The 26,194-nt window shown below is 39.1% G+C and overlaps 1 protein-coding gene across 1 annotated transcript in view; it reads right to left on the reverse strand.

Annotated features, from left to right (window-relative positions):
* Window positions 1–26,194, reverse strand: part of LOC107288867 (S1 RNA-binding domain-containing protein 1) — a 90,092-nt gene that overhangs the window by 41,197 nt on the left and 22,701 nt on the right. Inside the window, exons 10-14 of the mRNA XM_029284442.1 lie at window positions 24,857–24,960; window positions 23,228–23,335; window positions 16,657–16,814; window positions 14,092–14,182; window positions 13,106–13,213 (exon numbers count right to left, since the gene is read on the reverse strand). Of these exons, the coding sequence (XP_029140275.1) occupies window positions 13,106–13,213; window positions 14,092–14,182; window positions 16,657–16,814; window positions 23,228–23,335; window positions 24,857–24,960 (569 nt within the window). The remainder of the gene's footprint in view (window positions 1–13,105; window positions 13,214–14,091; window positions 14,183–16,656; window positions 16,815–23,227; window positions 23,336–24,856; window positions 24,961–26,194) is intronic.

Genomic DNA, 26,194 nt, shown 5'->3' on the forward strand with positions numbered 1-26,194 from the left:
TTCTCAAAGCTTTAAATTAAAAAAGAAAATCCCTCTTATGAAACAAACGCACTCCCATATATGCTCAACTGGATTTAAATCCCTACTTGAGCTCACTCATCACTTTTCATTATTCTCCCCATAAAGCAATATAAACGCTTTGCAAAAACATGTTTCCAAGATTATGCCCTGTAAATGTTGTACAGGTGAGTGAAAAGAACACACATTTGCAACTATGTATCTCTATGCATACACAAAAGGAGGACAGATTTTCAATATTACCTTCAGTCAAAAGCAACATGAAAACTGCAATAACGTAGAGCTTATTTCTAATGCTACTGCTTGCCATTGTGAGCAATTCTCACAAAGCACAGAAGATGATAAAGCTTTCATCATAAATTAAAAAAATAGTGTGTGTGTATGGTAAAATCCATCAGATGCAATCAGAATTCAAAATGCATTGGATTAAAAAAAATACCAGCCCAACAAACATCTGAACATCATGATAAATGTCAATTTCAACAAGCTGACCTATTAATGTCATGGTCCTTTCAGATAGCCTATTCTTGTAAGGAGGCTGAGCTAAAGTGACTCTGAAAGCCACTGAACCTATAGAGCTAGACACAGGGAGCAGGAAAAGACTGACCCCTGAATGCCTGGGACATCTTTTTTTTCCTCCAGAATCCAGATTTCCTCAACTAGGTCTTTCTCAACTAGGATTCTGCAAGAGGTCATGCTTGAACAGAAAATAACCACTTTTTTTAACTTCACATGTTCTGCAATGCTAGTACCCACAATGGTGACAACCTTTATGTACTGCAACAGCTTCCTATTTTTGTAAATGTTGTAAACTATGGATTGTACAGGTTAGTAATGAATTGTACTTATTGCCATTTTTATGAAAGGGGTTTCCTGAGACCAATGCTTTAGTTGTTCCAGGTTTTAAGAAGACCACAATTTGGTTAAAGTGAGCAAGGCAACACCATCCCCTCTCTCCTCAGCAGCTCCCTGCATGGTATATTCTCCTGTCCTACCAACAACCCCATATTCCCATGTCCCCCATAAAAATGATATAGAGACTCTGGGAAGAGTGCAGAAAAGAGCAACAAAGATGATTAGGGGGCTGGAGGCTAAAATATATGAAAAATGGTTGCAGGAATTGAGTTTGTCTAGCCTAGTGAAAAAAAGGACTAGGGGTGGCATGATAGCAGTGTTCCAAAATTTTAGTGGCAGCCACGAAGACGAGGGGGGGTCAGTCTATTTTCCAAAGCACCAGAAGGCAAGACAAGAAACAAAGGATGGAAACTAATCAAGGAGAGAAGCAACCTAGAACTAAGGAGAAAATTCCTAACAATGAGAACAATTAACCAGTGGAATTGTTTGCCATCAGAAGTTGTAGGTGCTTCATCACTGGAGGCTTTTAAGAAGAGACTGGATAACCACTTGTCTGGAATGATATAGGTTGGACTAAAAGAGTGCAGGATTCCTTTTAACAGTCAAGATAAGCCATTCAAAGCAACAAATTTATGAATTTGAAAAAAAGCTATCAGTAATAAGTAATAGTATTACTTATACTATAATTATATATTATAAAATTATAAATTATAAAAATTATTTGATTCCTTTTTTATTTCCACAGAAAAATAAACTGCTTCAGAGGAGGAGGTGGAGAAAAACCCAACTATCTAGATCTTACCTTTATCAAGTAATAGAAAGATGGTGTGATGGCCAATCCATAGAAGTTCTTTGATTAAAAGGAGTTGAAAACTGTTATGTCATGAATTTATAGCAATACTACAGAATGAATTTTTCCTAATACCCTTACTTATTATTTATGGTTCTATAAGAAATAATAAAGTATTAGACACTGTTTAGGCAAGAAGAAGGTATGTTGATATTCAAGTAATTACAAGAAGTTTCATCAATAATGCATGGGGCTTAATGGATGTATGTCTACAGGGAAATATACATGGAATGGGATATCTCAGAATTCTGTCCTGGGCCCAGAATATTCAACATTTTTATACATGACTTATATGATGGGATAGAAGAGATGCTCAATACATTTGCAGATGAAAGCAAACAGGGGGATGGGGGTGGGTGGAGGATTGTTAAAACCTTTGAAGACAGGATCTGGGTTCCAAGGGCTCTTATTAGGCTTGTACAATGGACCTTATCCAGGAAAATGCAGTTTAGTAACAAGTGATGTAGATTTCTGCACTTAGGTAGGAAAAATCAGATGTACATGTATAAAATAAGTACCTGGTTTAAATAAATTTGTGAGAAGGATCTAATGTCCTTGTGGACAACATATTAAACATGAGTCAGCAGTAGACTGCAGCTGCCAAAAGAGCAAATGCAATGTTGAGCTAAATCAATAGAGGTATAATGTTCAGATCATAGAAAATAACAGTTCTGCTCTATACTTCACTGGTCAGACTATACCCAGAATACTGTGTGTAGTTTTGGTTGCCACAACACAAGAAGAATGCCAGGGAACAGGAAAAAGAGCAAAGAGATGATAAACAGCTTGGAGGTAAAAAATCTTATGAAAAATAGTTAAAGGAATTGGGTATGTTTAGCCTACAAAAGAGATGTCTAAGGAGAGATACGATAGCAGTCTTCTAGTGCTTGTCACAGGGGAAAAGATGTGGATTCATTCTCTGTAGTGCCTCAATCCAGGGCAAGAACCAATAGCTGGAAGCTTTAGAAAGAGAGATTTGAACTCTAAATAAGGAGTAATAAATTTAAACTAAGTAGTAATTGTTCAAAATAAACTATTTAGCAATGAAACACTTGCCTTCTGGAATTGTGGATGCTTAGTCACCAGAAGTTTTCAAACAAAGATTTTATAAAGATTTGTCTACGATGGTCTAAGGATTCCTGCTCAGGGCAGGCTTAGAAGACCTCCAAGGTATCTTCTATTCCTATCATTCTATGATTCTACAAGGCATTGTAAGCAAAACATTAAACAAATAAAATAATATATTCAGATACAACATGTTTTCTTAAAAGAAACAGAAATAAAAGCAATTAACGGTATAAAAAACCAAAACAAATAACAACCAAAATAGAATTTAAATATTTGAACCATCACTGGCTTAAAGAAACAATAAATAAATGGCAGTCCTTCACAAGGATTTGCTTTCTCTCTCTTCATTGCACCAACAGGAGTAGCAAGCTTGCTCTGCAGGTCTAAACTATGCCCTGCATAATTGATCTGTTGCTTTTGAGTGTTAAAGAAGCCATAGCAACTGTCAAGCAGTTTTCAAATCCTTGTTATGCACAAAGCATAAATTTACAGAATGAGTGATGCTGACATTGTATGTTTTTGTTTTAATAGTTCACTGATTGTTAACCAGTAACAGCCATGCTCCACATGGGATTTTCATGCGAGACTGCAGCCAGAGTGAAATCAGTTTCTCATCTCTTTCAGGCGTGACAGAAAGCACAATGGGCACTTTATACTATGACAGATAATTTTCAGCTCAAAACATAATATTTTTCCTTAACAAACTGAGATGTGAATCCGTTTCTCCAAGTCTGCAAATTCATAGCCCCTCTTTTCATTTAGGTCATTATTAAAAATGAAATTGAAGCTTTTAGTTAACCATAATTTTTCTCTTCCTCAAAATAGGTCAGCCATGATATTTTAATTTCAAACTATGATAGAAGGTATTTGGTTTTATTTTTGGCCTTTCTTTGAAGAAAAGAGGAAAAGAACTGCAAGGCCTAATAGGAAGCTCATTCATAATATTCAGCTTATTAGGTTGTAACATGACTATTACAAAAACATTACAGGATTTCATTGACTCCACTCTTTTTTTAAGAAACAGTGTAATAAAACAACAGTTTCCACACTGTTAATTATTTATTCTCAGACAAATAAGTGGAAACAGCAGAACAATTTTAGTACTATTATAAAACTAAACCTCTCCTGTAAGTTCTTCAGCTCCACCACATAAAAACAAACTGTGCAACTGTGACACTGGAATCCTTTATCCATTCATCTATGAACCATGCCCTCAGCATGTATTTGTAAAGAGAAGAACGGTCAGATATCTGTCTTCATCGTGTAAGAAAGGGGTGCAAATGGCAGGTGTCACAGAGCATTAGGTTCACATGTGGTGCTCAGAGGCAGAAAAACCACCAGCAGTATGTGGCCATGTCAGAATGGCACACTGGTTGCTGTACAAATACATATCTGAAAAGAGCAAATCTCAGAATCTGTTAAATCAATTGGGGCCAGATGCTGTTATCATAACAAAGCTGGTTCTGGCCATTCTTTATCCAAAAGAATCTGCAAAATAAAGTTCTGGTGTTATAACTTAAAAATGGGATGCTTAGTAGGGCTATGCAAATCCTTTGAAAGAGGAAATTTGTAATATGAAGAAGTGTCTTTTTTCAAGTTCACACAACTGGTTTGAAAGTTGTGTCCACTTGCATATTTTTATCAGCAGAGTGAAGTGGCTATGCCTATATACACAGGAGCAGTTTCCTAACGAATCACACCAGCCTGGAAAAAGCATAATTGTTTTAACAATTTCAAAACAGGTGCTGCATAGGTGCTCCCATGCATTCCAAAGTCTCTGTATAGCTCCTTCTTTTTGTATATATATTAAATATTTAATTCTTGTATGCTTCATTAATTTCTACATTGTAATTCCTAAATCTTTCTGAGATATATAGTATGTATTTCACATTTTACATTCTTTATATTCTTTTGCTTACAAAATGCTATAAAGATAATATAATAACTCTTTTATTGCTTACAGCATGTGTATACCACTGATTTTCTTAAATAAAAACCATGTCTCATCTATTATAAATATATTGCTGTTTACTTTTAGGCAGTAATGGGACTGAGCATATTCAGACAATATATTTAACAGTCAGCAGAACAGCAATTGAATACCAGGCTCAAAATACAAATTGCATCTTCAGCTAGAAAAATAAAATAACATTGAAGCTTACATTAATAGACAGCTAACTGATGGACAGCCAACCTCTAAGCACATATTTATAAAATACATGCTTAAAGCAGAACTTGAATCATTCCTCATCAACCTGACAGACCTATTGTCACCACGTCCCCATCATCCAATTTTAGATACATGGATCTTATGAAAAGCTCTGAAAATATGCAGCCTCTTTCCTTGTCTTCTCTGCTAATCCTCATCACAATACCAAATATTTTTTCCCCAGTTACATATGTTCAGCAGCTGTCATGACAGATCCAGATCTGAATCCAAACTGGCCCCAAATATCAGGTAATCTGAGAATCCTTACTGCCCTGATCTTCAAGACAGAACGGCAGAGATATAACCTTGCTTTGGGAGATTCACATTAAAGCAGTGTTAAATTAGCCCAGGGTGTTTCAATGACATCATAGATTTACTGTAATCAAGTAGATCTTCAGACATTCTTTTAAGGCAATTTAGGAAATGACATATGTGAGGCATAGGCAGATATGCCTGGAAATAGAACAATGCCATATTGAACTAGATCAGCCACCCACTCCTACCAAATATGACATGTAAAATCCATAATTAAGATCCCCACATTTCTGTTTATTTATTTCTTTTATTTGCTGTTTGCAGTCAAGCAGAATTGATGCTAGGTAAGTCATTTGATTATGTCTTCCCATGCCCTCTCGAATTTAAATACTTTCCCCTATTGCTTCACTTATAGAAAAGCACTACAAGAGATTTAGATTACAGAAATGGATTGGAAGAAAAATATTAACACTTGACGTGACGTAATATAACATAACATAACACAACATAACATATGCCAACAGTAACTAGAGACCATGTACCCTAAACAGACACATTACTGAGAGTGATACTCAGTTACCCACCATTTAAAAATCTCCCACATGGCTAGATTATCCTACATTATGGTGTTAGTCGAAGCACTGTAAGAAATTTATAATGGTGATCAGGCATCATGGAGGATGACTTTTTGAGAATCTTTTAAACCTGAGGCAAGGTATAATTTATTATTTCTTCAGATGTTTAAAACACTGCAAGGAAATAATAATTTAAAAAATTCCATGTAATATTTAGTTAAAACATATGTGTCCTTTTTGATCCCAAAAAGAAAGTTAATGATAGATTGAAATATAAGGCACAAACTGATTCAAACCAAAATTATTATTTAATAAATTTATAAGACTATCCAACTCTGTCATGATCTGGAGGAAGAGCCAAAGACATTTTGATTTGGATTTATCTCCAACCTCACCTCAAAGCAATATCTATTATACCTATACCTGTGTGTAACCTTCCATTGCACTGGTATTTACCACGGGTTTTCAAATACAGATAGCCAGCATACTGTATCTAATTCTGGGGAATTTGTTATAGCAATATAACTGGAGAGTGTCAGGTTGTGGGAAGTTGACCTCATATTTGATATACAACTTTGATGGTTCTTCCATGATATAGTAGCATTTTTAAAAAAATAATAAATCTTGCAGTGAAGCAACTACCAGACAAAAAGCAACTGCTAAAGGGCAAAACTCACATCCTATATCTGAGCTACATAGAAACAGGATTGCATTGTGAAGTAAGTAAAAAGCCTATATCTTTCTTACAACACATATGCAGACATACTTTCAAATAGCCTGCTATGTGAAATCTTTTAAGAATAGCATATTAACTTAACAACAATGCACATTAACTTCTCTGCATCATGTCACACATACAATTTCAACTTCTATAGTATACATTTCAAGATGATGCTTTTTGAAAATCAGGATCACACATAAAATGTTTATTTGTATTTGTAACAAGTGAAGGGTAAAAAAAAAAGACTCAATTTGTAAAGTTCTGATTGCTTCTGATGAGTTGTCATCCAAAATGACTTCAACCATATGTAGACATCAATGATGGTCCAGGTGCATGGTATTAATCCATTTTCACCATTTCATCAGAAATCTGTTGATGAACATCACTCCCACTCCCCCCCAAGAAACATGGCAAAACAGGAAATCCTAGTCTTGCCCAATTATATAATATGGCCACAATCAATCTGCATCATTATCATAGTCACTGGGGCCCTTAGTCTCAAATTCTACTCAAATAAAATGGAGTCCCCACATCCTTCCTCATCTATTTTTTGTCTTACTAATGTAATCCATTTAATAAACTGAAGATAATTAACAGTGACTTTTCATGATGGTATCCATTTTATAGAAAGTTCCTTGTAGTAGAAGGTCAATTATTTAAAACATTTTGATTGCCCAACTCCACCAAAATAACTCCAAGCAATCTATAAAAAAATTTGAATAAAACCTAATGAAAAAACACAAAACCACAGTATATGATCTTATAAAAAATACACTGGCAATGCAAACATAAATAACATCATTATCCAATCAGGGCTCCAACACATTACAGTCAACCCTACAACATAGACCTGATCAGGAAGCTGACTTCATCAGAAAACTAGAATTATAGTTTCTTGAGCGTGCTTGGCTGAGGAATTCTGGGAGTTGAAGTCCACAAGTCATAAAAGGGCCAAGTTTGAAGACCCCTGGGCTATACTTTTAAAAATCTGTGTTTTTCTTCCCACCCACTTATATCCCCATTAGTCAGGGAGGCATCAATATGAATCTCTTATACTTTCCTGATAGCTTAAAGCCTACTTCAATATCTGTTACTGACCTAACAACTTTTGAATTTCCTGTCCAAGATTATCTCCATGACTCCCTACACCAGAGGTGTCAAACTGCCGGCCTGCAGGCCAATTGCATCATACGGAGACCGCGCCCACCCCAGCTCCAGCAATGCAAAAAACATCACGATATATTACATGTCATGTGACGTGGTGAGTTTGACACCTATGCCCTACACAGACCCCAAGGCAGCAAAGTATTAATAGTTTTTCTCAGTGCTTTTTTTGTAAAAAAAAAAAAAAAAAAAAAGGTGCCGGAACTCTCACATGTTATACAACCCGACTTGCCTACCCTACAAGGTTCTATCCAAAAAAGGTGCCGGAACTCCGTTCTGGGCGTTCTATGACAAAAAAAGCCCTGGTTTTTCTAAAGCATAAAGGGTTGAGACCAACCATATATCAGGAGGAAGGCAATTCAATAAATTTGGGCCTGTCACCTAGAAGAAGTCCTTCCTGGTTACCACAAGATGGCATTGTTTCAATAATGGAAGTGTGTCTTTCCTATCAGACCATATAAATACTCAGAAGAGATGGTCTTCAAATAACTAGCTGATGCCAGGTAGGGTTTTAAAGGAGATAACTAGTACCTATCCAAAGCCAATTAGGGCCTCGTGCAGATTGCAGAGTGGTGGTGTCACATAGACATGGCAAGGAGTGACAATAGCAATTGAACTGCTGCATTCTGGAACAACTGTAGCTTCTGGATAGTCTTTTAAGGGCTGCCCCATGTGGAACAAATTACAGTAATCTAATTGGGAGGTGACTAAAGTGGGAGTGACTATGAGCAGGCCTACCAATCCCCAAAGAGGCACAACTGACATACTAAACCAGGCATGTCAAACTGCCGGCCCGCAGGCCAAATGCGTCATGCCGAAACCGTGCCCATCCCATTGCCGGCAATGGGAAAAAAGTCCCGATACATTGCGCGACATCATGTGACTTCGCGAGTTTGACATGCCTGTACTAAAGGATCCCTTGGCCATAGCTACCACCCCAATATCAAGTAATTGTGAATCAGTTCTGGGATCCAAGGAATTCAAAACACACAGCCAGGTTGATGCCTAGTTTTTTTTTTCTTAACCTTGCCCAGTTTTAATTTGATTTTTATCATCACTATATATGCAAAGGTTTTCTTGTGGTTGCTTTCCTCACATATGCTGCTAAATAATTAGGCTGAAAGAAGAAGAATGGTGAATGCTCTTTTTAATAACTCTAAACAGAGAAATTGGGGATGTACCTTTTCATGCAAGGTTGAAAAGCAATACACACCAATCTTTTACTATGGAAGACCACTATTTACATTCCCACTAATCTTCTGCTAAGGAATATTTCTTCTTGCATTTAATTACATTTCTATTTTTTCACATTTACAAGAAACAAAAAATAATGCAATGGTATGACCCATCTGGGTATTCCTGTCAGGAAGTGAAAGTCAGCATACTACTCCTTTTATTCCATTTATATATTTTATTTCTTCCATGATTGAACTCAACTTGAGAAGCCTTGGAATGCCAGGTAATCTTTCATCCAGAGACAAATATAGTCTGCTTCAGAAAGGTTGCTGTAGCACATGCGTTCATAACATGTCTTGGGCTTGTGCAATTAATGGTCTTAATAATTTTAATACATTAATTTAGAACAGCCAGATTTCAATTTGAACATCCTTTTTAAAGATAAAATATTCCAAAATGTCCTAAATACTGGTAAACAAAATCTGTATTTAAGATTTGCTGTCATTTATAACAGGAGTCCCCTGTATCAGTCTTAGGAACCAGGCTGCACAGTTGGAAGTGAGCAGCAAGTGACCAAGTGAAACCAAAACCATTTCCTGGTCCATGGAAAAATTGTCCTCCATGAAACCGGTCCCTGATGCCACTGATTTATAATAATCTATTCCCAATTTAAAAATATTACTAATACATTTATTTGCCATTTGTGTACATCTAATTTTAATATGGCTTCCTACAAAGCAGCAAATAATGTTGACTGCAACACCTACTGGATATTTACTCTGAAGTAAATCTTAGCCTACAATCCCATATACACTTACCTGCAAGAAAGCCCTATTAAATTCAGTGGAGCTCATTTCTAGGCAATGTTAAAGAGACTGTACTCTTAATAAATTTTCACCATAATTTTGAAAATGTGAAAGAAAAACCCTTCGATCCTTTTATACCTCCATCCAAACATGAAACAAACTGATTTAGTTGTAGCAAGCAAAAGCTTGTAAAAGGATATAAGACAGCTGAAATATTTGACAGACATCATTAAACGCCAGGGGATTTGTATCAGCCATTTTACTTTAAAAGGAGCTTTGAAGTTGGCTATCTTTCATGTATTTCTTTCATGGTACATTAACAAAGAAAACTGAGCGGAGGTAAATCAAGTCCCAAGGTCACCTCTAGAGTTACAGCACCCTGGGTACCTGATGAATTAAGAATTAATGCCGCATGAGCAGCAAACATAATGAAAACTATGGGCTGTTAACCAATCTAGTTTTACAAGTGGATCTGAACCCTTTTTATCTGCAACCAGAGCAAAGACCTTTTAATCCCTCCCACCACGGTCTTGAAATATAATTATCATAATGTGAACCTAAATGTTAAGTTGCCCTTCAAATGGAGAGAGTGCTGTGAAGCAGAAAAGTAAAGGTAATTAGGCTAGGAGCTGAAATACTAGATATAGAGGAAGCAAGAGGACTTGAAAGTGGCATTTCTTAAAAATCCAGAGAGAATAAGGCAGATCTTCAGCAATATAGAGCAATATTAGAGTCAAAATGGGTGCACAAAGGTTTAGACAGCGTTTTATGAAATGTCAGAGAATTAGAACATTAAACCAAAATGTTTGCAAATGAAAGGCCACGTATGAAAGCCAAGAAGCAAGTCCATTGGGAAAGACCAAAGCAGTTGAATACAGTTTATTGGAAACTAGATCTTAGGTGCAGTTTGCTTAATTTTGGCAAGATAAAAGATGATCAATAGTTGCCCATTTCTAAAGCAGCAGGGAGGGGGGAGGGATTGGGAGAAAAAGGTTTGATCAAAATTTAAAATTAATAGTACAACAAAAATAATCTCTAATAAGAAAAGATTACAGAAAAATCAGTACAAAGTCTTTCCCTAGACCTTAGGCTATGATGGGCATCACGCTCCCATAGGATTTAACAGCTAGCTGGACTGTTCATCTGATTGTACACTATTCTTCTCTTGTTTTAATACTTAATTTTGTATGCTGTCCTGAGTCTGTTGGATGACCTTCTACATTTAATAAATATATAAATATTGTATTTTAAGTTCTGCATTTTTAACTTTATGTAATTTCTTTTCTTTTTTTTATGTGTAAATAGGATATATAAGTTCCTCAGGGTCTGGCATATAAGCCTATAAGCAAAAAGGGATGGGACTCCCCTGTTTAGTGATTATTATTATTTTTTGTATTTGCTTTGTAAGTTTTTTGTAGTTATTTTTGTAGTGTACTTGAACTATTTTTTGTACTCTGCTTTTTATGTTATTTATTGTTACGGGCTGTCCAGAATATGTGGTATACAAGTTGAATAGATAAAGCAAATATACTTCAACATGATTTTAAGTCAAGAAAATACTTTTTAAAATGTATCATAGAAACCATTGAGTGTATGTAGGAAGAATCTTAATATCTTCTAAGAGATTTACAAATCATGGTACATATGATTCATTCTTATTTAAAATAAATATATACAATTATTTATTTTAGATAAATCTAGACTCATCTAAGACTGTCCACTGAGATCAGTGGGAACTAATTCAGAACATATATGCAGAAGGGGAGGTAGATGTTTGTGACTATTGCCGCTACAAATTTCAGTATACACAACAAGGATTATGGGATTAATAATTCAAGGTATCTTGAAAGTACAGACTGCAATCTTTAATATTCAACTTTCCATTTTTTTAAAATTGCATTTGGTCTTCACAATAACCTTGCCTGCTTCGCCCTAGTCTTTTTCTTAACCAGTGTCAAAAGCTTTGCATCTATTTTTTAGTTACACATACTTCATTGTTATGCTCAGATCCTTAAACAATTAACAATTATGAAAACCAGATTCATAAACTAAGAATTTAGCCTATATCAAACAAATGAAAGCAAGAAAGTTTGTACATCATTTTTCTCTGCTAGCATCAGTGTTATCTCTTGCCCTTCAAGATAGTACAGACTAAAAGCACAACAATGAATACTAACTCTATATTTATTATAAGCTTACATTAATAGAATCTTGCAAGACTGAAAATATTTGTCCTCTCCTTTTCTTTTGTGTAAGTCTTCAAGTCAACTTTTGACTCCTGACAACTGCCTGGACAAGTCCCTGCGGTTTTCTTGGAAAGGTTTTTCAGAAGTGGTTTGCCATTGCTTTTTTCCTAGGACTGAGATAAAATGACTGGTCTGCAGTCACCCAGCTGATTTCATGCCTAAGACAGAACCACAACTCAGAGTCTCCTAATTTCTAGTCTGATGCCTTAACCATTACACCAAACTAACTCTCCCTGCTCTCCTTTTACTCTCTGGAAAATTAGGGGAGGGGGCCTTCTGAAATGCTTCCTACACTCCCTCTCCTTCTATGGACTGAGACATCCTTTACATGCCAAATATCCAGTGTGCAAGTCTTCCTCCTTGTTGGGTTCCAGCACTAGGTCTAATACAAGGTGGTGATGGCATCAGGAAGTTCTTGGGGGCCAAACATTCTAGCAAGGCTATCACCAACACTAGACCCTCTGTAGAAAACATAATAATAATCATCAATGCCTGCAATAGCTGCTATTTGTTTTTCTCTGACTCTTCTTGGAAGAGAAACTAATTCTGCCATGTCTTATTCTGGGATAAGGAAGAAATGCTGACAATAGTTGGTAGGGCTACTTTAATAAATCCCTCCCAAAATCTAAGGAGATCCACCAAATAACATCACCAAATATACTCTCAGTTTGTATGCAGTTTCCATTTTTAGCCTTTGTGCTATTCTACATTATGTAATACAATATATCCTAAAAACAAACAAACATGGACTTGTATATGAATTTCAATAAAAAAGATATTTCAAAAAGCATGAAAAAGAAAAAAGCAGTCTGATTTGGTATTATTTAGGCATACATTTATCTTTAAACATAAAGACAGTGTCCATATATTAGCCAGAATTGTTTGTGTTCAATGTGTTATAGGAACTGACCCACTCTTATGTGAATCAAGCTATTAGGGGATGCCTTATTTTGGTGTAATTGCCTGTAATTTTGGCAAGTTGTATGAGCACAGGAATGGTATTTTATTTATCTGGGATTATGGGTTAGATCTGAAAATAGCTCTGTGGAGTAGATGGTGATATGATATGTAAAGGAATTATCATCCCAAAACATTTCTATAAAAACGAATTCCATTGGACTCCAATGAAAATAACGAAATACTATTTTATATATTTTCTTACCAGTAAGTGACATCCAAAGGTGCAAAGTATCTCTTCATAATTAAGTCAGCAAAGTAAGCTTCAGTTTCCCTACAAGCTGTTCCATTGCCAATCACAATAGTGACACAGCTTTTAGGAGAGAGATGGAGGGAAGGAGGAAGGAGAGAGAGAGAGGGAGAGAGCGCATTAAAATTAAAGTCATCTAAGGCCATCATCCTCCATCTTCCATTTTTGTTTCCTTTCCCACAGAACCTCTTCCAATGTAATATGGAAAAGGAAATCTGCTTGCCTTAAAAACTCCAAAAGGAGTTTTATATACTTTTTCCTTTTCTTATCAGAGTTCTGATAGGAGTAATACACAAGTGAGGAAGGTATGAGGCGTATGAACATGCAATGGGAATGAAACCAAAATGCACTTACATCTATTCTTGACACTTCACATTAAAGATAAGGTAGCCACTAGCTGGCCACAGACCTAATACATGTTGCAGATGAACCCCTGCAACTAGAAGCTGCTTTGTTAATATGGGAAGGGACGGGGAATTCACATTAGAGAAAGAAGGTGGAATATGAGACCTGCTACTCTCTTAACCACAGATTACCTGGCTAGCTCCCAAATTAATGGAGCAATTTGAAAACTTTTCTACTTTGATGTAGGGAGGAAGTGCAATACCTCCTTTTCAAAGGACCAAACTCACTATTCTGGTTCAGATGAAATATAAACAGGCCTTTTGCCTTCATCTATAATCCCGTCTCTCTTTCATTTGTGGCATTCCTGAACTATATACAGAAGGCTCTAACTTAATTTCACCATTTTGTTCCCTCTGGGAAATTAGCAGAGCCTGACAAGGAACAGTAGCCCTGTTACCTCATTAATGCATTTATATTCTTCCAAATACTTCCTATAAAGATTCTAAAATATCAGAAGCAAGTTAATTTGTCTTCTATGCTGCAGATCAGCAGTAATACACACTGTATAGGGAAAAACAACATGAAGAAGAACATACTTGTGATCCAACAGAAGTTTCCGTATCTTCTCAGCTTCACGGATTCCTTTACCAGAATGCAAATAGACAATATCTGTATAGAGTATCTGACCTAAGGTGAGAATAAAAGAAATGTAAATTTATTTTCCTAGGATCAAGTAACAACTATGAACATAGGGGGAACAAACTTCAAGAAGCCTTGGGCATCTATGTTCCCCAGTTCCCACCTCCCATTTTATTATTCAATCAATCAAGAGCAATCAAAGAATTTATATCACCTTCCTCAACCAATGTCATACAAATGAATTTAATGGGAGTTGGCATTTTATCATCATGGTGCCATGTTTTTGTTCAAGTGTTGTTTTGTCCGATATTTTTACCCAGGTGTTACCAAGAGTGTTATCTAGCCAACTGGTCCAGTTGTATTTATTCATTTATATTACATTTATATCCTGCCTTTACTGTGTACAACTCAAGGTGATATACATAATAAGGGCTTTTTGTCTCTAATTTCCCCCTCAATAACAGTCATGTAAAATGAGTTAGGCAGAGAGAGAAAAAACAAACTGTTCCAAAGTCACCCATCTGGAACATGTGAGTTTAGCTACAATTCTATTGAAAATATGAATGAAACATTCAACATGTACTCATTCCTTTGTAGTGGAAAGTAATGTGCATGACTGTGGATTATAGACAAAAAACTTCTCCCATTATTTTATGGAGACATATACTTGTTTAGCTCAGCAGAACCTGAGGAAAAGCACTGAATGCTTATCAACAGGGTGACATTCTTAACAGAAGTGTGGCCACTTAGATTTAGGACTGCAGCTGATGCCTCTTCAACTAATAAAATCTTTTAAATTGTTTTAATTATTTGGTTGTGTACAATGTCAGCAATATTAGAAAAGGGAAGAGTTAAATAAGGAAGACATTCTTCTCATGCTTTATCATATACAGCAAGTGGGGTATCAAATTATTTTCCATGTGTCTTCAGTTTTCTGAGAAAAGCAAAAGGAACATTTTTCTAACCTTTTATTTTCAAGAAATGCTATGCTGCTTCATGTGCAAGATGTTGTTTATTAGTCTTTCATTAGAAAATCATGCCATTGCTCAAGAGTTTCAATTTGGTTAAATATTATTATTTAGATGAGTCCTGAATTTGTGATATGAGGTGATAAGAAAGGCCAAACTTATTTGAATATTTTTTGGGTTTGTGGCACTACAGCTTTTAAGAATCCCTGTTACTAATACTGTTGTGAATCACATTTTTTTAAATTATTCAAGTTTTTAAAAATATTAATTATTGTTTTATTTAATTTATACAGCTGCCTAATTCACTAAAGCAATTCTGGGCAACTAACAGCAATAACAGAAAGAAAAACAAACATGCATTCTAACTATCAAACATATCATACGATCTCCTAAGATGGGCACATCTAATATCCAAGCTGAAATGCCAAGGGGAAAAACAAGGCTTTTAGTACTTTCTTTAGGGCTAGCAGGGTCAACACCAATCAAAACTCCTATCACAGTGGTGGCGAACCTATGGCACGGGTGCCAGAGGCTGCACTCAGAGCCCTCTCTGTGGGCACACGCGCTGTCACCTCAGTCCTAGGCCTTCAGCTGGGTTTTATAAAACCTTTTCTTTTTAGGCCTCCGCCACCATGTGCAAAAAAAAAAAAGGTTCAATCAGTCAATTTCAACTTCTCGCGGGAAAAAAAAGATCTTGCAAAGTTGGAATTGATTGAACTTTTTAGTCTCACCCAGTCTGCCGTTACTACCGCAGCCACGCCCAGCCAATGGGCCACGTCCAGCCAATTGGCCACGCCCAGCCAATTGGCCACACCCACCCCGCACTCAATGATGCATAAGTGGGTATTAGGTTGCAGTTTGGGCACTCAGTCTCTAAAAGGTTCGCCATCACTGTCCTATCACATACCACAGCATTCCACATGGAAAAGCAAACATGAAGAAATATCACTGGAATCAGTTATTGTCTAAATCATACTCATATGTATTTCTAAAATATATTGCATGTGCTTCTGTTCTGTTCCAGGAAGGCAGCCCAGCTGGTAAAAATGCTAGGAGCAAGTAGTAATTATGATTATTCATTGGCTTCTGCTACAGAATGAATTAAGAAGGGGCACAGGCCTTTCTCCAGTAACAATGAGGGATGTCTAACTCAAGCTGCCTTTTGCTGGTAAACTCATGAGCAAAGATTTTGTATGGGCAATTTCATTATCCAAAAGAGAGAGAGAGAGAGGGAGGGAGGGAGAGAGGGAGGGGGAGAGAGAGAGAGAGATTTAAATGTTATCAAACTCTTTTTTTATCTCAAGCAAGTTCATAGTAGCCACATTTACTGAGTATCAGTCAATACATCACTTTAACATGTGATGCAAGTCTAAAAACTCTCAGCTTTAGTGTACTTTAGTGTATTATATTTAGTTTTCCATATCAAAGATATAAGTTTCTATGTTTGAATGGAAGATGCTAAGTTCAAATAAATCTGGAGAACATCAGTTGAAGAAATATATTTTATACCCATATGAAAAGTAGCATTTCTCTCAGATGGCACCGTAGACTTACTGGTTGGTGAAATAATTGCTAGTTTGCAACCATGTGTGTACCCAGGGTCAACTCCCATCAATGTTCGCCCTCTCACAGGGCTTGTTAGAAGCAACTGACGAAGATTCCTTCCAAACATCATTACTGATTCCTTTTCAGCATCTGAAGTTAGTTTTGACCTGATAAGGGAGAAAAAGGGGCGTTGTCTTACCTGAACACCTTTTCTCAGCATGTAGAAGGGAGAATCCACGAATGGGTTAAAGATGTCCTCTAGCCCAATCAGACCAAATCAATCAAGTTGCCATGCCCCTGCTGGACTGGACCTTGCCCCAGTTTCAAAAAGGGCGAAGCTAAAAACTGTGTGACGTGTTGGCTCCCAGCTACTGACACTGACCTGACTGTGAATTTCAAAAAGGGAAGGGGGTGGATTCTCCATTCTTCATGCTGAGAAAAGGCATTCAGGTAAGACAACGCCCCTTCTCCAGCATGGAAAAGAATGGAGAATCCACGAATGGGACATATCAAAGCCCATGTGACCCTACGGGTGGGAAACAGGCTGGTCAAGTGTCGACGCTGACTGAACCACCTATTGTAAAACACGGCGGCCGAAGGAGGCCTCTGCAGAGGCAAATTTATCAAGCCTGTAATGACGGATAAAGGGGGAAGGCGAAGACCACGTCGCCGCCCTACAAATGTCAATGATAGAAGCCTGAGTGTGCCACGCAGCTGATGTAGAGGCACTGCGAGTGGAGTGTGCTGTCAGATGGCTTGGAACAGGTAGGGAGCGTACCCGATACGACTCCGCAATGCAGGTCTTGATCCACCTGGCAATAGTAGAGGAAGAGACCTTCTGACCTTTAGAAGCCGGATGGAAAGATACAAAGAGCGCCTCCGATCTACGAAAGGCAGATGTCCGTTTAATGTAATATCGCAGGGCCCGACGTACATCTAGAGCATGCCATTGCCTCTCTAAGTCATGTGATGGGTTAGAACAAAAGTCCGGTAATACAACCTCCTGTGCCCTATGGAATAAGGTGTTAACCTTGGGAATGAACGAGGGGTACAACCGTAGGACCACGCTGTCCTGATGAAAGGTGCATAGGTCTTCCCTCACGGAAAGAGCTGCTAATTCCGAGACGCGCCTTGCCAATGTCACTGCTATTAAGAAGGCCACTTTAAGGGACAAGAGTCGCAGAGTGCAAGATCTGATGGGTTCAAAAGGGGTTCCTGTAAGAGCCTGAAGAACCCGTGGTAACTCCCAAGTGGTGTAACGATGGACTACAGGAGGCTTACTGTTTGTAACTCCCTTGATAAAGGATCGAACCCTCGGGTGTTGAGAAAATGGCGCGGAGCTGGCACAGGTGAAAACCGTGGAGAGAGCCACCATCTGCCTACGGATAGTGTTGGGTGCTAGGCGCTTATCCACGCCTTCCAAGAGATATTCGAGTATCCTCGGAATAGTAACAGAAGAAATGGACAAACTATTTTGGTCACACCAGTGACAGAAGTTCCGCCAGGTGGCATCGTAGATCCGATTTGTCGCCGGCTGCCGAGAGGCCTGGATCATTGAGATCACTCTTGAGGAGTATGAACGCCGTGCCAGGAACTGGGGTTCAGATGCCAGGCGGTCAACTGGAGCCACTGCGGGTCTGAGTGTCATATGACCCCCTGTAGCAGGATTATCCGCTTTGGAGGAATCCTCCACGGAGGAGCTACGGCAAGGCTCACTAGATCCTCGAACCATGGTCGCCTCGACCAGTGTAGGGCCATATCACAGCTCCACTTGTTCCTGTAAGTTTTCTGATGACCGCCGGAATCAGGGGAAACGGTGGGAAGGCGTATAGCAGTCCCCCAGGCCAAGGGCTGCGGAGAGAATCTACTCCCTCCGACCCCTGGGAGGGGAAACGGGAGAAGAACCGTGGGATCTGAGCGTTCACCGGGGAGACGAATAGGTCGACACTCGGTTGACCGAACCGCTGCACAATCTCTCTGAAGAGATGTGGATGCAGACTCCATTCTGAATGGTCTACCGTAGAGCGACTCAGATAATCCGCTTGCCGGTTCGCCTCCCCTGAAATGTGCTCCGCCTTCAGGGAAAGAAGATTCCGCTCCGCCCATGATCCCAGTAACCGGGTCTCGGACATCAGGGCCCGCGATCGAGTACCGCCCTGCCGGTTGACATGGGCCTTTGCTGCCACATTGTCCGTCAGGACCAACACGTGGCACCCCGCAATCATTCTGCGGAAGTGGCAAAGTGACAGGCGTATAGCCCTGAGTTCCAGCCAGTTGATGTTTTGTCTGAGGTCTCGCTGGGACCATTGGCCCTGGGCGAATTGAAGTTGGAGGTGTGCCCCCCAGCCGAACAGACTGGCGTCCGTGGTCAAGGTCACACGAATGGGCTCTCTGAAAAGGGACCCCTTGGACAAAGCTGGGGAGAGCCACCAGAGAAGGGATCTGAGTGCCTGTGCTGGAACTCTTACCCTCTGGGGAAAAGAGCTTATGCCCCGCCTTTGGTAGGGAAGTAAGAACCACTGGAGCTGTTGTGTGTGAAGTCTGGCCCAAGGAACTATGGCAATGCAGGAAATTAGTTTCCCCAACAGTTGGGAGAGCAGGGCTAGGGTCACCCGTTGTTCCCTGCGGACCTTGATGACCAGAGTATGGATGCTGACTTGGCGCTCCTGCAATAGGAATACTTGACAAAGGGTTGTGTCTATTATAGTGCCTAAGTGCAATAGACGAGTGGCTGGAACCAAGTGGCTCTTTTGAAAATTGATTAAGAACCCATGACCTTGAAGCGTCCCTATGGTTAGCTCCAGGTCCGTCAGTGTGTTCGGTGCAGAGGACGACTGGATCAGGATGTCGTCCAAGTAACACTGATCGCGAATTGGACCGACCTGAGATGTGCGGCCTTGGTGAAAACCCTGGGGGCCGATGATAGGCCAAACGGGAGAGCCTTATATTGGAAGTGATGGCTGGAGTACCTGAACCTGAGGAATTTTCTGTGATTCGGATGAATGGGGATGTGAAGGTATGCCTCTGTAAGGTCTACTGATGTCAGGAAGTCCCCCTGCCGTACGCTGGCCAAGATGGGTTGAAGTGTCTGCATCTTGAACCTGCGATACGACAGATGCGAGTTTAGAACCTTGAGGTCCAGTATCACCCTCCATCCCCCTGAAGATTTCGATACTACGAATAGGATGGAGTAAAACCCCTGCCCTAGTTGGTCCGATGGTACCCGCTCTATGGCCTCTATGCTTAAGAGATGTTGAATGGCTTCCTGTATGAGGCCCTTTTCAATGGGATTCCGCAACTGGGGACAGGTGATGTAACGTCGAGGGGGGGTTGTCACGAATTCCAGGGACAAGCCGTCCCTGATGGTGGTGAGCACCCAAGCGTCTGTGATGGTGTCCTCCCATTTGCGAATGTAATGAGTCGCCTATGGGAGGGATCCACCCCAAGTCACCTTGACCTACAGAAGGGGCAACCTCCTCTGCCTCGAAAAGGACATTTGTTCGGGACCTGCTGTCTGGGCCTGTCTCTGTAACCGGACCGATCCAAGGAACGGTCCGGTCCTGTTGGAAAGGGCCGTGATACATTACCTGAGACCGATTCCGATCCCGATCGAAAGGGAGGGCAACAGTTATATGGGGCAAAACGCCTGCCCGATCTTTTGGATAGATGGTAAAGTACCCTTCTCTTTTCCCTGTTTTCCACCAGGTACGGAGTGAGAGCCTCCCCAGCTCCATTTATGCTTGGTGTTGGCACGCCAATTCCTAAGCCAGAATAATTTACGTGTGGCGACGTTGGAGGCTATGGCACGGGCAGAGAACCTAGCTGCTTGGAGGGACACGTCTGCCATGTATTCCAAGGCTGCCCGCAACTTGGTCACATCCTGGTGTACCCTTACCTCCTCTGGGGAGATTCTGGACTGAAGTTCACATAGCCAGATTCGAGAGATCTTGGCGAAAAAGGAATTTGATGTGGAAGCTGTTACCACCCACGCCGAGGCCTGGTGTGTCCTACGGAAGGAAACCTCTGATTTTTTGTCCTCGGCTTTCAGCGCCTACGACATGTCGCCTGGAATCCTGGATTCTGAAAGGATGGGAGTAAGGGACTCGTCCACTCCCGGAACCTCCAACGCCTCATTCAGGGTCGAATCCGTATCTATGAGTTTACGGTCAATCCCTTCGAGGGCGGAAAAGGTGCCTGGGGAACCCCATTGATCCCGTACCGATTTCAGAAACATGGGAGGACAAGGAATCTGTTGATGTGTCACTACAGGTTCCGAGAACAGCGGGCTGGTAACCTGACCGGGTGTCTGATCGGGGGCCGGAGTCTTTTCCGGTTCGATCTTCCCGGTGGCGCAGGCCTTACGTAAGAGAGAAGAGAAAGAAGTAGGGTTGAACAAACCAACCAAAGGAGGGGCCTCTGTATGCGCCTCCTCATCATCCGACCACTGACCCTCTTCGAAGACCTGCTCCGAATATTCGGATACCTTGCTCCCACAGGAATATGGTGAAGCCGGATCCAGGTACTGATAATCCCTGGACCGTGAAGTCCCCGCACAAGGGAGAGGGTGTGACGTCCCCGGGGTCGCTGGGGCACGTGCTGAAGAAGCCATAGCTTGAGCAACAACCTGAGAAATCATGTCCTGGAGTTGGTCCGTAAATGAAGGTTGCTCCAGGGGGCGGAGTCCCGCCGCCGTAGGAGTGAATGAAGCTGACGGAGCCTGAGATAGACCCGCAAGGGAGAAATTCTCCGAGACTCCACCCGCCACTGTGGAAGGGGTGACAATGCAGGGAGGAGACTGCTTCAGGGAAGCTAAGAAACCTCTTTTGAAACACTTGCCGAACTGGGACAGCGCTGATCCCAGTGCTGATCAGATGACAAGAGAATGAAAAATCCACGAATGGGAATCAAACAAAAAGAAATGTGACCTGTCCTCCTAAAAGTCTACTTTGGGAGCCAATTTTTCATGTCTGTCCTGGGCTGAGACCAAATCGAAACTGGGGCAAGGTTCAGTAAAGCAGGGGCGTGGCAACTTGATTGATTTGGTCTGATTGGGCTAGAGGACTTCTTTAACCCATTCGTGGATTCTCCATTCTTTTCCATGCTGGAGAAAAGTTGAGTTTTTCATAAATATGCAAAATAGTATTTTTGATTCTCATTGAAAAGTTCCTTCTCTGACTTCTTCTCTTAGTTTATTTCATAAACAAATACACCTGGACATATTCATATGAGAGACATTTGATTGTTGAATTTGACTCAAATGAAGTTTTATTTTAATTCTCATCTATTAGGGAGGAGGACCCACAAAAACACCTGTGCCCATAAATGTATTTTGAAATTACATGTTTGAATCTGAAATCACAATTTATTCTTACAATATCAAAAATTGCAATTTCAGCTAGTAAAAGAAGCCATTATATTGTCACTGACAAAACAGATGGCTTCCGACTCTGTAGTCATTACATAGCAAAGTTGAGCCCAATATTATGCCAATTAGATTGTTAATCTAAGAGTGAAAAATGACAGACACAAAGATATTTATAGCAGGAGCAATTAGTCTCCCCACTTCTCTTAAAAGAAGTATGACAAATGGGATTAGATCGACATGATGGAGAGCACTACTGAAACAGCGATTGTGAAATGGATATAATGAAAACAATTTTAGCAACTCAGCAGTCTGCATCAAGACCATTAGAACAATCTTACTCAATGATAGCAGAGGAGAAAAAATACACAATATGGCATGATCATTAAAACATAAGCAAATTGCAGATTGGATACACAAACTGTCAACTTTCCCATTTCCCATTTTTCTTTTTATCCTTTGCACTACCAAGAAAAAATATCTTTTAAATTGCCAATGCTTGCATATTCTTAGTATCTGATATGAAACTGTTCATGGAAAAACAACATGTGTCAAAAATCCTTCTGCTATCTCAGTCCTAGATAAACCTCCTTGGAAATAAATCCTATGGGTTTTAGTGAACATTAAACATTGTGTGTCTGGATAAACCTGGGTAAAATATAACATATATCAATTGACTATTGGTAAGAATACATTATTATAGCAAAATCTAGATTAAATGACTGATCAACAGTCATATGGAATTTTGGTATGGTATCTCTTAACATCTATTTCTCCCAAGTATCAAAGTCAAAGAGTCAATACCCCTTCGCATGATTGCATGGAAAACCAGTAATACATAGGGTGTTCACTTTCAGTGAGAATGCATACGCATTTCAGTCAAAACTATCCAGCTTCAATTATTTTAAAATTAGAGAAACCCCTGTGTGTTAAGCTTATTCAAAGCTCATAGCCATGATGACTATCTAGAAAGTCACATGTCAAGAGGCAGTATGTCACTGACTATCATTTTTTGGAAGACAAGAATGGAAGACCTTCTTAGATGTCTTCCGTGGATTTGGAAGACAATATCTTATTTTCTGCTTGTGAGTATTTCATAAGTATTTAGTTTAGCCTCTGTGAAAAATAGGATTCTAGATTTGCTAGGTTTGTAGTCTGACTATTAAGGACTAATATGTTTTTACTTATCCTTTTAATAATGAAGATATATTGTTTTACCTAAACTCTCTGCAGAGAAGGGGATAAATAAGACGTTTATATGAATCTTCTATTGAATAGCGTAGTAGTTCCATTAATTCAGGACTAGCATAGGCCTTTGGTCTCCATCTGTAAATCAGAAAATTTTAAATTGTAGTCACTCTGGCAATCTTTTAAATCAAACCATGTCAAAAATAACAATAACAACAGGTATATAGGTAAACCCACTAAGTAAATTCAAGAAGTGCTTTTCTTCATAATATCCATGACAATGGTCAATCATTAATTCCTATGGAACTGTCAAGTCTTTTCTTAGATTACAAATCCAAAATCAATCCAGGTAATTCTTGCTGATATAATACAAGAGCAGTATGGGTAGCATTTATGAGCTAACAGTTGCCACTTCAAATCTCGACCAACCTCTTGAGGATCTGTTCTATCCCTATCCCTATCCTTATTTCTATCCCATCCCCTTTTCCTTCATCATCCCCTATCCCTATCCTATCCCATTATCAGCCCTAATACTACTGTTCTTCCTTATTTGAGATAGAATACTTTTAATGTTAAACATGAATGTGGCCGAGTGTTCTAGTTCTAATTTTGGCTAACTTAAGCATTCATTAGAAAATCTTTTACTACATTTGAAAAATAATTGTTCTACACTTATTTCTCACTGGCCCAAAAATCTACCTTAAAGAACAAAAAATATACCTAAACAGTGAACTGGGAGTGGGGGAATAATTTGTCTGTTTATGATATATCACATACAAATGTCAGTGATTCAAGAATTAAGATATACAAATATTCACAGAAGATATAATAAACAATTTAAAAATAAGCAACATATGACTCAAAACCCCTATGTAGTTAGTGGAATGTCTTCCATTAAAAAGACAAATCTATGAGTTTACAGCCTAAACTGTATACTACAGCATTTACAAAATTAAACCTCATAATTTGAAATTCTGAAATAATGTTTTCAGAGCATCCATGTATCATCCAATGTGTCTAATTCTTGGCACTTTAATATTTGGTACTAGAATCAAGTAGATAAGAAAACTTATACAGAAAATGTGTATCTTGCCCCCATAATCACATGATATTTTGGGTGTCTGGCAACAAAGTCACCTTTACAGCCATTTGCAGTGTCCCACAGTCACATAATTGCAATTTGTGATGGGGGTTTTGTCAGTTTCCAGTGTTTACTTTTGGCTTCTAGCAAAAAAATAAATAAAAAATAACCCATTGGGGAAATTGGATTTGCTTAACAGCTGATGTATTAGCTTAACAACTGCTACATTTGCTTAATGACTGCAGCATTTAATGACTGCCCCCAAAATGTCCCCAAAAATTGGGTCTGATCACATGATGCCTTGATTTACAACCACAAGAAGTTACAACTGTAATTTCAGGGTCATATGTTGAAGATTACCTGTATGCGGCTTAGAATTAATGATGGACAACTCCCTATTCCATGTGGGAAGCTAGCATCTCTACCATGCAGATAGCCAGAATACAATTGCCTATCCTCATCTTGAAAAACTCAAATTCAGATGAATTTTTTAAAAAATGCATGCATTCAGTATATGCTTCATTAATGAGAACAACCACAAAACATTGACATAGACATATTTATACCCCTATACAAACCTTTCATTTACACACCACCTAGAAAATTCATTCTTCACTCCATCAGGAATGTTGACCTTTACTTTCAAGATTTTCAGATTCTCTCCTCGGTTAATAGCCAGAATCTAAATCCCAAATATAAATAGCAAGAATTTATGATATATATAGAGATAGAGATATACACTGATAGATTGATAGCCAAAAGATTAAAAATGTCAGCCAATCAATATTTCTGAACTCCAAATCCTATAAATCTGTGTTATGAGATAAACTAAAGAAAAGTGATGATATGCTCAGTTATCATTTCTTCCACAACAAAATTGCAAAATAAAACGTTGACAATTGAAGATAAACTATACAGCTAAATTTGCATAATATACATAAATGGCAGAATCCAGTTTTTCCTGGAATTAAGTCTGTGATGCTTAGATTGCAGGCTTTATATGGATATATATCCATGGCATAGCTGCAGCTGTTAATCCTTGATCCAAGGAAACTAGACAATTATCCTCCAATCTCTAACCTCTCCATTTAGGGGATTATAACTATGAAAGAGGTGGCAATTACAGCTCTGAAAAATATGGAACATTTAGACCTGTGGCAGTCTGGTTTTGGGCATACCATGGAAACTGTATCGGTCACTCTCATGGATGATCTATAATGGGATTTAGAGGGAGAGAAGGAACATTTCCTCCTAGAACTCTAAGCAACCTTTGATACTTTCAACCATAGTATCCTTCTGGGCTGCTTGTGAGGATTAGGGATTGAAGGCATCCTTTTGAGGGCAGGTCCAGTTAGCAGTTGTTCAGGGGATAAGAGGATACGCCAACAGGCATTCTATTATGGGGTGACTCAGGGCTTGAATCTTTCTTCTATCTTCAAACATCAGGAAGCTATTGATTTAGGTTAAAGTGTCAAGATGCTGTCTAACTTCACCCTGAACCTAATGAGAAGTCTTAATTCAGTGTCTGGAGATTGGCAGAATCTGAGTGGGCTAAAACAAACTCAAGCAAAAAAGAATTCAGAAGTCTACCATTCCAGGATTGTACCAACTTTACTCTTCAATGGATTCGTGCTTTTCCAGAAAAAGCAGACTCACGATCTTCCTAGATTCTTAGCTTCTGGTCAAAGAGCAGGCAAAATTGCAACAATGGTGTAATGCTCAGCTATGGCTGGTGCACCTGTTGCTCATCTGGACTAGGATACTGTGATACAGTCAATTCTGCCCTTGACCACTGTCAGTTATATTGCTGTAATTTGTTGTCCTTGTTGATTTCAGTTGATCCAGAATTCAATGGCTCAACATGCTCCCAGGAAAGTTGTGATACTACCAAATTACACCATTGAGCAAACAATCTA

This window comes from Protobothrops mucrosquamatus, unplaced genomic scaffold (genome assembly GCF_001527695.2).
Source record: "Protobothrops mucrosquamatus isolate PMUCROS unplaced genomic scaffold, P.Mucros_1.0 scaffold602, whole genome shotgun sequence".
NCBI classification, from domain to species: Eukaryota; Metazoa; Chordata; class Lepidosauria; order Squamata; family Viperidae; genus Protobothrops; species Protobothrops mucrosquamatus.